This window comes from Palaemon carinicauda, chromosome 11 (genome assembly GCF_036898095.1).
Source record: "Palaemon carinicauda isolate YSFRI2023 chromosome 11, ASM3689809v2, whole genome shotgun sequence".
Lineage (NCBI taxonomy): Eukaryota > Metazoa > Arthropoda > Malacostraca > Decapoda > Palaemonidae > Palaemon > Palaemon carinicauda.
The window spans coordinates 7,478,444-7,494,761 of NC_090735.1; the positions used below are offsets into that span (position 1 = coordinate 7,478,444).

General features: G+C 47.5%; 1 protein-coding gene across 1 annotated transcript in view; it reads right to left on the reverse strand.

Moving 5' to 3' along the window:
• LOC137649887 (2-hydroxyacyl-CoA lyase 2-like) overlaps positions 1-16,318 on the reverse strand; it is a 44,575-nt gene that overhangs the window by 3,171 nt on the left and 25,086 nt on the right. The window contains exon 6 of the mRNA XM_068382828.1: positions 2,168-2,279. Within this exon, the coding sequence (XP_068238929.1) occupies positions 2,168-2,279 (112 nt within the window). The remainder of the gene's footprint in view (positions 1-2,167; positions 2,280-16,318) is intronic.

Consider the following 16,318-nt stretch of genomic DNA (forward strand, 5'->3'; position numbering starts at 1 on the left):
CTTCAGCTAGTTTGGGCCCTTGGTCTAGCTCGATTCATCTTCCCATCGAGGAGACCATCTTTCATATCACAAAGATAGACTCAGTCTCGGGGTTTTTTGCTTCAGCTAGTTTGGGCCCTTGGTCTAGCTCGATTCATCTTCCCATCGAGGAGACCATCTTTCATAGTCTTCTGTCACCTCCTGATTCCCCTGTCCAAAGGGTTTCCCTAGGTCTAGCATTTGCCTTTGATGACTGGGCTGCTCCATGTACCTCTGAAGGGTTTACACTATCTTGTCAGAAGGACCCTTGGATGATGGTCTGGAGAATGCCTCCGTGAGGAGGTGGCCAGAAGGGACACGTGACGTACAAAAATCACTTCCTGGATATCTCCCTTGTGAGACCGCCCCTACGAAGAGTATTACAGAAGTTTGATTTCCTTAAGAAGGAAGAGCGCCAACAGGTTTTCTTGATTTTGAGGATAATCCTGACTGCCAAAAATCTCATTTCGGTTCCTTCTTTTTCTTCCTGTATACCAACTACTGCGCTGATGCCCAATTCCTACACTCGTTGCAGGGAGAGGACTGAGAACGGTCATACCCCTACAATAGATGCATAAAGCATGAGGATCCACATGAACCCCGCTCATGAAGGTGCTGCCCTTCTGTTTACCAACTCCAGGGCAGGATCACATGTCCACTCATGGTTTCTCTATCACAAAAACACACACAATTTCACTGTAAAAGAGAAGGAAGAAAATGGTTCATACGCCAAGGAAGGTCACAGAGAATACATCAGTACACCTAGAAGTCTGAAGTCAAAATGGCATTTCAGTGTGCTGGTGAAGGGCGGACCTTCAACTGGTACCCACCAGTAATTACCGACACACCTTGTTAAAATTTTAGCTGATGAATTCCAGCTAAGCTAAAATCATACTCTTATTGAAGGACAAAGGTTTATATCTAAGTAAATGCTCAAGATAAATATTTAACAGCTAAAATTTATTTGATTATTTGCCCATTGATTTATTATTTTTAAATATTTTTTTGAGATGCATACATAAAAAAAAAGCACAAAAACTTGTCATTGACTATATCCATTTACTTCAAACTACTAACTATGGATTTCTTACTTAGATTTAACTGCTGAAATTTTTATTCACAGTTTTCTACCTCTAGAAAAATGATAAAAGTGGCATTTGAAGGTTGCCATCTTTAAAGCTGAACAAACTTGTTTGTCAGACAACAAAAATTGTGCTCATGACAGTTGGTATGATGAGTTTCTTTTAGGAAATGCTTAACAATAGGTATTAGGTTGGCCATGGTACTAGCCACCCATTGTGATACTACCACTAGAGAGTTAAGGGGTCCTTTGACTGGCCAGAAAGTACTAAATTGGATATTTCTCTCTGGTTACTGTTCATTTTCACTTTGCCAACACATAAACTGAATAATCTGGCCTATTCTTTACATATTCTCCTCTGGCCTCATACACCTGACAACACTGAGATTACCAACCAATTCTTCTTTACCCAATGGGTTACTGTACTCTAATTGTTCAGTGGCCACTTTCCTCTTGGTAAGGGTAGAAGGGACTCTTTAGCTATGGTAAGCAGCTTTTCTAGAAGGACACTCCAAAATCTAACCATTGTTCTCTAGTCTTGGGTAGTGTCATAGCCTCTGTACCATGGTCTTCCACTGTCTTGGGTTAGAGTTCTCTTGTTTGAGGGTACACTCGAGCACACTATTCTATCTTATTTCTCCTTTGATTTGTTAAAACTTTTACAGTTTATAGAGGAAATACAGTATTTATTTTAATGTTATTACTGTTCTTAAAATGTTTTATTTTTCCTCGTTTTCTTTCCTCACCGGACTATTATCCCTGTTGGAGCCCCTGGGCTTATAGCATCCTGCTTTTCCAACTAGGGTTGTAGCTTAGCAAGAAATAATAATAATAATAATAATAATAATAATAATAATAATAATAATAATAATAAGGTAGTTAACCTTCCCAATAAGTTTCCATAATACAGTACTGTAATATGGAATAAGTCAGTACTATGGCAAAAAGGTACTACTGTATTACTATAAAACAGAGAATTTGTGTAGGCATGCTACAATTTAAAAATGAGAGAATCTACAGCAGGAAATAAAAATCAGGATAAAATGTTCATAATCTCTAAAAACTTACCAGGTAACAATCTTCTGAATCAGTGACTTTCCTCCACCAGATGATACAATTTCCTTAGCTACAGTCTCATATGGGTAAAGGACATCAATGGGGAATTCAATGAAGACAGGGCCTTAAAAGAAATTCAAATGCAGTAATGTAGTTACCAAAACTTTATGAGATTTTATCATAATCATAATGAAGCTATCAATATCAGGAAAACAATTAAAGCTTTTATAACAGCCGTATGGTTTCCTAACTTTGCAAAAATGACAAATTCGAAGATAATTTGTATTTTTCCTAACCATACAAACCTTAGCTATTTACAAAGGGTTATTACTTTTAGCGTAGCTGAAATGGCGAGCCATTAGAATTTAACGAGGGTGTATTACCCCCGCGCTAGTTAGCGGGGGGGTAGGGGAGTGGTAGCTAGCTACCCCTCCTCCCCCTCACACACAGGTGAATACTCACTTTCACTTAGAGGTAGGACTTGTCTTGGGGGACAGGGCTGGCGGGCAAATATGTGTAAATAGCTAAGGTTTGTATGGTTAGGAAAAATACAAATTATCTTCGAATTTGTCATTTGTTCCGTAACCGAAATACAAACCACGCTATTTACAAAGGGTGACTTATCCCTTAGGAAGGGTGGAAAGTCCCCAGCCATACTGGCTTTGGCTTTACCCGGGGACTCAGAATCCGAGTGAGTCGCACTCGAGAAAAGGAGTCCCTGCACCTCACAAGTTCCTTGCACCGCAAGGAACCATGTGGCCTATGTAAGCTTGTGTGTGAAGGAAGAAGTGTGACCCGTCTTAGGCAGTTGACCTGGAGTTCCAGAAGGAACTCTGGGTTAAGACGTTCCCAATACCACCTCGTCAGGGTATGGGGGACGCGACAGTATTGACTCAATACTCGGAACACAAGGAAGCATGGTTTACCTGCAGAGGTTCGAGGTCAGCTATGCAGAGACCAGGATGCTGCTTCCCCGTAGAGGGGATGATGAAGAAAGAAGTAAGGGCCAGACATACTTCTTTCGTTCATGCAGACTAAAACCTGATAACAATGCCCTCAACCTTCTGCTACCTGTCCAAAAAGGAGCCTGAGGTTAGACCAGCTGTTGTGTAGCCACCACAGAGCGATAGAAAACGTATCGAGACTCCTGTGGGTCACGCCCTGCAGGAAGCGGGCTGCGAAGGTCATCAGACGCTTCCAGACTCCAGCTTGTAGCACCTGCGTCACAGAGTAGTATTACTCGAAGGCGAGGGACGTTGCGATGTATCCAACATCGTGCTGTAGGGCGACGTGACGGGGGAGGGTCTGAAGACAGGTCGAGATGAATGTCCTTGAGTCCGGGCTGAAGAGGTATACTGGTGACTCTCCCCCCATGTCCTCCTTGTGTTCCCAAATCGGCTGCAACTGAGGCCAAACTGCAGCTGTTCCCAGCGCTAACCTCTCGATTCCTGTACTGGCAAGAAAGAGAAGGTCTTGGGACATCAGACACAGAATGGAGACTCAAAATCTTGAATGAATCGGACCGAAGGGTCGGGACCCACAGATTCTGAGTCTAGCCAACAACTCAGGAGCGAGCCTGAATGTTGCCTTCCCCTCTTCCTTAGAAAGGGGGGGAGTAGTAAGAGACCAAGAAGATTGCTTACACACTGGCCGTGGCCAGAGTGAGCAGAAGACCCAGGGCGGAATACAATCCGAGGCCTGTCGTAAAAGGGTCTTGAGAAGATCTCTTAAAGGACTAAAAGTCCGAGCCATGCTCCAAGTTGGAGGTCTTCCTCCGACTAGGGCAGGGACGATCGTAGCTTCGCATGAGCGAGGATAGATCCAGCGGGCAGGAAAAAGTTATTCCTTTAAGCCTGAAGGTCAGGGAAAGGCTGAGCGACAGGCTTCATTGCCAAGAGCGGAAAGGAGTTTCCTCCCGCCGAAAGGCAATAAGACCGTTATTGCTGGAGAAGAGGCCTCACGGGAAGAGGTATATCTCCCACGGCACCAACCACCTTAGACTCTTCACTTTGCCTGGGAGACCCCTGTGGATGACTATCGCAGATGACGCGACCTCCGTACCGCGACTGTAGCGGGTTGTCTCTTCTAGAGGAGGAAGCGTAGTGTCTCCAGGCATGAAGCCGAAGCGACGCCCCGGTTCGGGAGAGATGTCGCAGTGTGGTTGCTTGAGTAGTCTGCGCCGTGGGAGAAGCTCTCCCGGGAGTTCCGTCAGGGGAAGCAGAGGGTCCAGAAACCGTTCTGCACATAGTCCCAGTGGAGCTCTCCCATTGAAAGGTTGACAGACAACCTGGTTTTGTTGAGACCCATTGTCCGCAGACAAAAAGGAGGGAAGACGCAGGCGTCGAAGTTGTCCCACCATCACCGGAATGCATCTTGCCAGAGTCTCGGGGTCTGAGACTGGGGGGAAAACTAGCGGAAGCTTGAGGTTCCAAGCTGTCGCGATCAGGTCCCCCAGACCAGCACTTGCTGGTTACCCAAGGTCAAAGACCCCTAGGTACACTCTCTCTATGAGGCTCTGCTCGGATAGTCTGAGAGAAACATTCCCCTGCCTGGAATGAGAGAGCCGATGGTGGAATTGAGAGAATCTCAATCATCCCGATATCTCTACTGCAAGATGTGAAGGTGTGAAAATGCGTCCCCTGCTGGTTAGCATGAAGTCGACACGCAACGGGGCGACTTGGCAGGAGCGGTAGGATCTGAAGAGGGGCCAGACTAAGGCCCTTAAGCCTGCCTGAATGATGGAGAGGTATCCTTCAGGTCTTGACCATAGGCCTGGACCGGAACATGCGCCCCCCCCTTTCCTTTGACGAGTCCGAGAACCGCATCAAGAATGTGGGGAAAGGACGAGAATATCCACTACCATCAAGAGGCTCCATAGGTCAACACCCATTGTAGGTTTAATAGTTCCGCTGGTCCCATAGGGCCAGGGAGTCCGGTTAAACATTGCCTGAAGCCACCGGAACTTGGATCGCCCCACATGGAACTTATCCTGAGGCGACCGTTCGGACTATAAACGGGTCAATGAGGAAAGAAGAACTAGGAAACGTTCCAAGGTAGGGCTGAAAACTCTGCTTGACTGAGAACAGGTACTGCGACTCTCCTCAGTCTTGCCACGGTGAACCGAAAGGAAGGCTCGGAGGATGTGGTAACAGAATCTGGCGTCCCCAGGTGGTCACCCATCCAAGTACCGACGTTGCTTAACCTCGCTGGACGGACGAGAAGCGGGGTTTCCAACGTGGTAAGGCGGTTGACTCAATATCATGGCCAGATACTCCAGATGTTGAGGCAGAGGAAGAGAAGGCTCCAAGCAAAATACCATGAGCCCACACTCATGGTCAGCATTCGGAAGCTTTTCCCGGCGCTGAAGAAGGTCGAAACCCGAGCCTACCGGAGTTGACCAGCCCTCCAAACAGCAGAGGAGGCGGAAGTCTGCACCTGAGCGGCCAAGAGGAAGGCAGGGAGAGTTCTCTGGGGAAACAAACCTGCTATGCCACGGCGGGATAGCCACACTGCATCATAAGCAGGAATACTTGCAGTTTAGGCTGAATTCGACGAGCACCCTGGAAGATGGATGGAATGGAAACTGAAAGTACCCGTCCTTCCGATCCAGGGTTAAAGGAGTCCTGTCGCCTCGTTACCAGTCTGATCGATTCTGCTGGTCTACGCTGGCCGAAGTTTGTTCGACAAACTTGATCAGGGCTGAGAGGTCGACTATGGACATCCCCTCTCAGATCCTTCCTTACAAGAAAGGATCGACTGAGGGGGCCGGGGGTGAAGCCGTCGATGATCCTAAGGAAGACCTTCGCCTAAGGTATGGATCATTCTGCCCAACCGGGCAACTCTGCTGATGCTATGGCATAGAGGTTCAGAGACACTGAATTCGCTGACAGACGGCAGGCGCGATATCCTTGGCTACTCACAGAGATTGTGCGGGAATGGGCATCGGGAAGCTGTCATTCGGATGAGTAACCTTAAGCATCCTCCCAGCGAAAAAACCTGCAATCCTAGAGTTCGTGAACTCCTTTTAGGACTATGCCCCCCCGGGGGAGTCTCCCGTGCCATCTGTTCCTGACAGGAGGAAACTGCAATTGGACACCTTGTCCCAGTTGTCGTAGCCGATAACTTGGGCCGACGTGGTTGAAAGAAAAGGGAGCTGGAGCCCTGCAGAGTCTGGAAGAAAGCGCCTTGGAGGAGTGAAACCGGAAGTCGATTTACTCCGCACAGCAGACGTCTAAGTCTCTGTCCTTGGGCAAAGACAAAACTCTTCTCAAGGATGGAAGGGTGTCTGAGGTCGTTGACCTCCACAGAAGAGACACCCGAATGAAGCCTTCAGTCAGCGCGTCCAGATGGTACAACATCGAGCTTGTCCGCAAGTAGATACTTAACGACGAAAGGCCAAGGTGCCTGAGCTCGAGAGGAGGAAAGTACCCTTGATCTTCCTGTAGCTTCCTTGAACCAAACCTCGGGCCGTAACCGAGGAGGGAAAGAACCTGGTAAGCTCCCAGAGGAAGAGGTAAGCAGTCACCCCTTGTCCGATGGAGAAATCTTCAACGGAAAGCCCCCCCGCCAAAAATCCTTCCAGGGCGGGAGAAGGAGAGAGTACTCGTGCAGGAGAGGAGACCCTCGAGACCGACCTCTTGGGAACCAACTTCGCCCTGGGGGAAGTCACCACGAAGTCCACTCCTCTCTTTCTCTTCAGCGTAGGAGAGACAGCCGCTGGTTTGTTACCCTGGCCGGTGAGTGCTGGTTTCATAAACCTCATTAACGCCCGTGCCAGCGGATCAAACCATGTCTGCTGCTCCAAGGACACAGAGTCCGAAATCCTCGCTAAGGTGAAAGGGATCGGGCGATCCTTTGGAGAGGACACGACGGTTCCTGCCTGAAAAGAAGGTGGGAAGAATGCTGTACTGACCTGTCTTCGTCCTGCACTACCAACCTGTGCTTGGATGGAGGTGATCCCGAGTGCCGCCTAGGAGCACGCGTCCCTGCTGCTACCACCGGCTGTGGAATTCGCCGCGAACTATGGTCGCGCGAGGGCGAACAGTCGCGCAAAGGCGAATGGTCGCGCGGGCGCACAGGCGAGTGGTCGCGCGGGCGCGCAGGCGAGCGGTCGCGCGGGCGCGCAGGCGAGCGATCGCGCGGGCGCGCAGGCGAGCGATCGCGCGGGCGCGCAGGCGAGCGATCGCGCGGGCGCGCAGGCGAGCGATCGCGCGGGCGAGCGATCGCGCGGGCGCGCAGGCGAGCGATCGCGCGGGCGCGCAGGCGAATGGGCGTGACGGCGAGGGATCGTGCTGCCGCGTAGGTGAAGAAGATCGCTGGCGGTAAGCGATGGCGAGCAGCATGTGTAGGTGAATGATCGCGTGATAGGGTGCGATGGTGATCAGCATCCGCAAGAGGGCGAGCGTTCAGGGTTGTGCGATGAGGAGCAGCATGCGTAAGCGGGCAATCGTGCAGGGTTGTGCGATGGCGAGCAGCATGCGCAGGTGAATGATCGCGTGAAAGGGTGCGATGGTGATCAGCATCCGCAAGAGGGCGATCGTTCAGGGTGGTGCGATGAGGAGCAGCATGCGTAAGCGGGCAATCGTTCAGGGTTGTGCGATGGCGAGCAGCATGCGCAGGTGAATGATCGCGTGAAAGGGTGCGATGGTGATCAGCATCCGCAAGAGGGCGATCGTTCAGGGTGGTGCGATGAGGAGCAGCATGCGTAAGCGGGCAATCGTTCAGGGTTGTGCGATGGCGAGCAGCATGCGCAGGTGAATGATCGCGTGAAAGGGTGCGATGGTGATCAGCATCCGCAAGAGGGCGATCGTTCAGGGTTGTGCGATGAGGAGCAGCATACGTAAGCGGGCAATCATTCAGGGTTGTGCGATGGCGCGATAACGATCAGCATCCGCAGTTGAGGGTCGCGCGATGGCGATCAGCATCCGCAGTTGAGGGTCGCGCGATGGCGATCAGCATCCGCAGTTGAGGGTCGCGCGATGGCGATCATCATCTGCAGTTGAGGGTCGCGCGATGGCGATCAGCATCCGCAGTTGAGGGTCGCGCGATGGCGATCAGCATCTGCAGTTGAGGGTCGCGCGATGGCGATCAGCATCCGCAGTTGAGGGTCGCGCGATGGCGATCAGCATCTGCAGTTGAGGGTCGCGCGATGGCGATCAGCATCCGCAGTTGAGCTAGTAGCTGGCGAACCATGTTCCTTCAGAAGTGTTGGAGAACGTTGGCGTGCCAGCTGTAACACACGTGGGCGATCCGGAGATCGCTGGCGAGCTGATGATCGCTGACGAGCTGACGATCGCTGGCGAGCTGATGATCGCTGACGAGCTGATGATCGCTGACGAGCTGATGATCGCTGACGAGCAGAAGGCTACGCGTGGAAGCCTGTGCAAAGAAGAAGAGTCCTTGACCCCGACCTGAACCGAAGTTCTAGATCGCGAGGGCGAACGTGGGCGCACAGGGCACGTAACAGGGAAGATCATCTTGAAAGCGCTGACGAACAGGAGAGCGCTGACGAACAGAAGGGCGCGCAGGGAAACCCTGACACGCAAGGGAAGAACCCCCGTGGGGGCAACCCTTAGCCCCGAAGGGATCGTTGTCCGCCGGGAGACTGATGTCCGTCGGAAGACCGCTGTCCGTCGGGAAGACCGTTGTCCGTCGGGAAGACCGTTGCCCGTCGGAAGACGAGATTAGACTGCTGTCCATCTGCACCAAGACGGAAGATCGAGAAAAAGAAGTTGTAGGCTGCAAACGGAGATTCAAAAAGGCGCCTCAAGCACCCTTATAGGGAGATGAGAGGCCCTTACGACGAGGCGGACGGAGGGCCTTACGGCGAGGGAGGCCAACAGCAACAGCAACAGAAGAAACCTCCGAAGAGGAGTCTCTATGAGTGTACTCTCTCGCGAACGAAAGAGAAACACTTCGTGGAAGAGACTGGTCAGCCAGTGACCTAAAAGGGGCAATCCTCCGAAGAGGAGCTCCTGCAGTTGCCCAGCCCCTTGAGCGAAACTGCAGGTGCGACCGCTCAGCACCAAGAGCATAGTCGCACGAAAAAAAGGCAAGAGAAGAACCCCCCATAAGAGGAAAAGCTCAAGCCTGGACAGGAAAAAACTTCCCTCGGAAGGAAAGTTATCCGCCCAAGGAGGCAAGCCTCCTGACTGTTCTAAAATGAACTGGAGAGCTGTCCGTCGACACGGGAGTACTACCAGTAGAAGGAGACACGCCCCTGACGACAATACAAGGGGGGAGGCAGCAACAGCCGAATCCCCAGGACTCAACCAGACAGCTCACACCGTTGCTATATTACAGAAACGAACTAGATCGGTAACTGTAAAAAAATAAAAACAAATAATATTAGTACACATTCATTCCCCCGGGAAGGCTCCGAAGAGGAATCCCGAGGAAAAGGAACAAGAATTACACAACAGGCACGTGCCCTCACAACCACTTACACTCGCGGAAGGAGAGCTGTAACCAAAACAGAATTATAACAATTATAATTATGTAACTATGTAATTATGTAATTTAAAAATGAATGAACACTAAAGAAAAAAACGAAAACCCCGAAAGGAATCGTTCTACAAGCTGAAAAATTAACAACTACAATTAGATTCATAAACTAATTGAAACAAAATGTACGGCGTAGCAACCCCACCCACACGGGAAGGAAGCTACAAGGGCGTAGTAAAACATAGTAAAAGGGTGAACGACCTCAAGAGAGAGAGAGAGAGAAAGACCGAAGTCAAACTCGATCGCAACCCATAAAATTAGGCCGTGGTGGCCTAACTGCCGAGGCCTCCACGTAGATATCGTACACTACACACACACATCTGAAAAGGAAACTTACTTATTTCTATACTCAAATATATATACAAACATGAAAACATGTTTACATATATATTGAGTAAAAGAAAAGTAAGCGATTAAGTAAAGACAAAACAGACAATGGCTGCCAAGCGAGGACCAAGACAGAGACGTCTGTCACAGTCCGAGCCAAAAGTGAAAGTGAGTATTCACCTGTGTGTGAGGGGGAGGAGGGGTAGCTAGCTACCACTCCCCTACCCCCCCGCTAACTAGCGCGGGGGTAATACACCCTCGTTAAATTCTAATGGCTCGCCATTTCAGCTACGCTAAAAGTAATAACCCTTTGTAAATAGCGTGGTTTGTATTTCGGTTACGGAACAACTACATTTTATGCAATTTTCATCACCTAAAGGCAGACAAGGAGAATCCTTTTAAGTGACAAAGCTCATAGTAAGATATCAATAATTACCACAAAATTAGGATGAGTTTTCCTGTTTTCCTGGAAATGAGCAGAGCCAACAATAAACAAGATGGATCTGAAGGCATGCACATGCACACTTGTAATAATTAAGTTTCTAATACACAAAAATACTGTACTTATATGAAACAGCTTTTTTTTTTCATTATAAATGAAACAGCTTACAAGTTATTCAATCCCACAGAATTCAGACAATAACTGAATAATCATTAGAATCCAAACTGGAAAATATAGAATATGAAACAAAATTTCCTTGATAGAATAATTTATTTCAATACATACTGAAGTTCATTGCTGTTCCTAGTCTGGAAGGAACACATTCGACACCTTAATCTGGAAGAAAAAATCAAAGCCCTCCCTTTCAGCTATAATAATACCACTTTCCCAAATGATCCCTAGCCATATACGCTGCTGTATTGTGGTAACATTTAGCAAATGCATGGTTCATCAATCGTACATGGGGCACTATAGTGAAATGTTACAAGGGAGCACTCGTAGGAGCATAAACATTTGTTAATGTTTCTCTAGAGGTGGGCACGTGATCCTGTACTGCAGGCACTGATGCACGCACAAACGACCGTACATCCGGTACCGGGTCATGTAAAAGGGGCGCGTGAGCATATGTTCCATATGCTGGAGCATGTACACTCACAAGAACTCTCTTTGAGGGTTCGCTAACATCTACCAATATTCATAAATAGGCAAAACCAATGGCTGGATTTAAGGCCTTTAAAGATTGACTGATATTTCTTCTTTGGGGAAGTGTAGCTGGTTACAAACTGAAGTCATTCATGACCTATCACTAAGAGCATCAGATAAAATTAGTAAAAATATGCTAATAGTTAATTAATGGTACTGTATAACACAAAAGTATGGATGACTGTACTGCTCTTTGAAGATAAGTTTGTGAGCTGCTTTATCTCTGAAGTTAGAGCATACTATACATAAAAAAGCATTTTCTTCATAATTGTCTTTATATTGGACAATGCTCACAGCCACCATCAATATATCAGTAATATTGATCTGGACATTAAATTTGTGTTCCCTCCCCCAAATACTCCCATGCAACCTATGCATCAAGTCCTATTATCTGAAGAACATGTTAATGTAGGCTATTGAGGCGATAGAAAAGAAAGACCTCGGAACATTCTAGAAGGGTTTCAAAATTCTCATCATTTGTTCCTACACAACATACAAACCATCGTCCTTTAATTAGGGCGATTACTTTGGTGCAAATGGGGGAGGGAAAGGCGATTGGAGTTGTGTTAAAATAAGAACATCCTAGGCAACATCCTAGCATAATAGACCTTGTACGCTACTGCATTTGCCAGTCGCACGAAATTGACAACCATACAATTTTATTATCGCAAGATTAAAATATCCCAAGTCGGGATTATATAAAGTCAGAAAAGCATTATATATTACATTTAAAGTGGGAGGACTTGTAGGAAGCACAGAAATCCCCCCTAAACAGACAGACCTAATAAGAAATAAAGTCACAAGTGCACAGGATGCAGAAGAATGGAGGGAATTAATTTAATTTCTAATTCCATAAAGGGAGAAGCTAAAATAAAGAGAGTTCAAGATTTGTATTTTCATACGAACACGTTACTAATAGTAGTGATATAACATTCAACTGAAGGCAGAAAATCTTTTTATCAAAAGAATGGAGTAGAAGAAATGTATTCAAAATAATAACACAATACATATGAAGTAAAAAGAAAAAAATGTGTGAACTGCAATACATTTCTTTAATCCTTTAAAAATTTTTCTCATTAAAATGTTATTTTGATAATAAAATAAATTTTTGAATATACTTACCCGGTGATTATATAGCTGCAACTCTGTTGCCCGACAGACAACTCTACGGTAAAAACTCGCCAGCGATCGCTACACAGGTTGCGGGTGTGCCCAACAGCGCCATCTGTCGTCCAGATACCCAGTACTCAATGTAAACAAAGACTCAATTTTCTCCTCGTCCCACTGCGTCTCTATTGGGGAGGAAGGGAGGGTCCTTTAATTTATAATCACCGGGTAAGTATATTCAAAAATTTATTTTATTATCAAAATAACATTTTTCAATATTTAACTTAGCCGGTGATTATATAGCTGATTCACACCCAGGGGGGTGGGTAGAGACCAGCAATATATGTTTACACTTTTATGAGCTAAGAGTTTTTATTTCATTTTAGAAGTTATCAAAATAACAAAAACAAAATAAATAGGTACCTGGTAAGGAAGTCGACTTGAACAATTACTCTGCCTTTTAAGTACGTCTTCCTTACGGAGCCTCGCGATCCTCTTAGGATGCTGATCGACCCCTAGGATCTGAAGTATCAAGGGTTGCAACCCATACAACAGGACCTCATCAAAACCCCTAATCTAGGCGCTCTCAAGAAATGACTTTGACCACCCGCCAAATCAACCAGGATGCGAAAGGCTTCTTAGCCTTCCGGACAACCCAAAAAACAACAATAAAAACATTTCAAGAGAAAGATTAAAAGGGTATGGAATTAGGGAATTGTAGTGGTTGAGCCCTCACCCACTACTGCACTCGCTGTTACGAATGGTCCCAGTGTGTAGCAGTTCTTGTAAAGAGACTGGACATCTTTCAAGTAAAATGACGCGAACACTGACTTGCTTCTCCAATAGGTTGCGTCCATTATACTTTGCAGAGATCTATTTTGCTTAAAGGCCACGGAAGTTGTTACAGCTCTAACTTCGTGCGTCTTCACCTTAAGCAAAGTTCGGTCTTCCTCACTCAAGTGTGAATGAGCTTCTCGTATTAACAAACTGATAAAGTCTGACCAAGCATTCTTTGACAAAGGCAAGGATGGTTTCTTAACTGAACACCATAAAGCTTCAGATTGGCCTTGTAAAGGTTTAGTACGCTTTAAATAGAACTTAAGAGCTCTAACAGGGCATAAGACTCTTTCTAGTTCATTGCCTACGATCTCCGATAAGCTGGGGATATCGAAAGATTTAGGCCAAGGCCGAGAAGGCAGCTCATTTTTGGCTAGAAAACCAAGTTGTAGCGAACAAGTGGCTTTTTCTGACGAAAATCCTATTATTATTATTATTACTTACTAAGCTACAACCCTAGTTGGAAAAGCAGTATGCTATAAGCCCAGGGGCTCCAACAGGGAAAATAGCTCAGTGCGGAAAGGAAAAAAGGAAAATAAAATATTCTAAGAAGAGTAACAACAATAAATATCTCCTATATAAACTATAAAAACTTTAACAAAACAAGAGGAAGAGAAATAAGATAGGAGAGTGTGCTCGAGTGTACCCTCAAGCAAGAGAACTCTAACCCAAGACAGTGAAAGGCCATGGTACAGAGGCTATGGCACTACCCAAGACTAGAGAACAGTGGTTTGATTTTGGAGTGTCCTTCTCCTAGAAGAGCTGCTTACCATAGCTAAAGAGTCTCTTCTACCCTTACCAAGAGGAAAGTGGCACTGAACAAGTACAGTGCAGTAACCCCTTGGGTGATGAAGAATTGTTTGGTAATCTGTGTTGTCAGGTGTATGAGGATAGAGGAGAATATATAAAGAATAAGCCAGACTATTCAGTGTGTATGTAGGCAAAGGGAAAATGAACCGTAACCAGAGAGGAGGATCCAATGTAGTACTGTCTGGCCAGTCAAAAGACCCCATAACTCTCTAGCGGTAGTATCTCAACGGGTGGCTGGTGCCCTGGCCAACCTACTACCTATGTTCTTGCTGAAGGCATGAATCTCACTGACTCTTTTAGCCGAGGCTAAGCATACCAGGAAAAGAGTCTTAAGAGTGAGATCTTTCAGGGAGGCTGATTGTAACGGCTCCAACCTGTCTGACATGAAGAATCTTAGTACCACGTCTAAATTCCATCCAGGGGTAGCCAAACGACGCTCCTTGGTGGTCTCAAAAGACTTAAGGAGGTCTTGCAGATCTTTATGTTTGGAAAGATCTAAGCCTCTATGCCGGAAGACCGATGCCAACATGCTTCTGTAGCCCTTGATAGTGGGAGCTGAAAGGGATCGTCCTTTTCTCAGGTATAAGAGAAAAACAGTTATTTGAGCTACAGAGGTACTGGTCGAGGATACAGAAACTGACTTGCACCAGTCTCGGAAGACTTCCCACTTCGATTGGTAGACTCTAATGGAAGAAGCTCTCCTTGCTCTAGCAATCGCACTGGCTGCCTCCTTCGAAAAGCCTCTAGCTCTCGAGAGTCTTTCGATAGACTGAAGGCAGTCAGACGAAGAGCGTGGAGGCTTTGAAGTACCTTCTTTACGTGTGGCTGACGTAGAAGGTCTACCCTTAGAGGAAGACTACTGGGAACGTCTATTAACCATCGAAGTATCTCGGTGAACCATTCTCTGCGGGCCAGAGGGAAGCAACTAACGTCAACCTTGTCCCTTCGTGAGAGGCGAACTTCTGCAGTACCTTGTTGACAATCTTGAACGGTGGGAATGCGTAGAGATCCAGATGTGACCAATCTAGGAGGAAAGCATCTATATGTATTGCTGCTGGGTCCGGGACTGGAGAGCAATAGATTGGAAGCCTCTTGGTCAGCGAGGTTGCAAAGAGATCTATGGATGGTTTTACCCCAAGTGGCCCAAAGTCTCTTGCCCACATCCTTGTGGAGGGTCCATTCGGTTGGAATTACTTGCCCTTTCCGACTGAGACAATCTGCTATGACGTTCAAGTCGCCTTGGATGAACCTCGTTACTAGGGAGATGTCTTGACCTTTTGACCAGATGAGCAGGTCCCTTGCGATCTCGTACAACGTCAGTGAGTGGGTACCTCCTTGTATGGAGATGTACGCCAAGGCCGTGGTGATGTCCGAGTTAACTTCCACCACTTTGCCTCGAAGGAGAGACTTGGAGCTTTTCAAGGCCAGATGTACTGCCAACAGCTCCTTGCAGTTGATATGCATGCTCCTCTGACTCGAGTTCCACAGTCCTGAGCATTCCCGACCGTCTAGTGTCGCGCCCCAGCCCACGTCCGATGCGTCCGAGAAGAGAACGTGGTTGGGAGTCTGAACAGCCAGGGGAAGACCCTCTCTTAGGTTGATATTGTCCTTCCACCAAGTCAGACAAGACTTTATCTTTTCGGAAACCGGGATCGAGACCGCTTCTAGCGTCTTGTCCTTTTTCCAGTGAAAAGCTAGATGGTATTGAAGAGGACGGAGGTGTAGTCTTCCTAGTGACACAAATTGTTCCACGGATGACAGCGTCCCTACCAGACTCATCCAAAGCCTGACTGAGCAGCGTTCCTTCTTCAGCATCTTCTGGATGGATAGCAGGGCTTGATCTATTCTGGGGGCTGATCGTCTTGTTGTTCAGCAACGTCCTCATCAGAGGGTTCCTCATCCGAAAACTGATGAGGAAACGGCAACGGAGTGGGCAACGTCTGGCTCGCTGAGTCCGGTCGCACTGGTGGATGCGTGACGGAGCCGGACGCAACATCATGGAACTGCTGCACAGTCTGTGAACTGTCAACAACCATGGGTGCACGAGGAAGCACAGCGTCAACCCGAGACTGTCTAGACCGTCTGGGTTGTGCAGTCAACACCCTACCGGGTTGCTGAGGTTGACGCACTGCGTCAAAACAAGTCACCTCTGCTGGTTGTTGAACGTCCTGAACGTCAACAACCACCTCCGAGCGTCGCTTAACGTCAACGTGCGGCTGGCAACCCACACTGGGTCGCATCGGTGGAGGAACCACCTCAACTGGCAGACGCGAGTAGGTTACCTCAGCGTCAACAGGGCGCACAACCGACCGGTTGGAAGGTTGTTGGCCAGAAGGTTCGGTAGCAACCTTCTCCGCATTAAAGTCCTCTATCAAGGACGCAAGCTTGGACTGCATGTCTTGCAGCAAAGCCCATTTAGGGTCTACGGGAGCAGG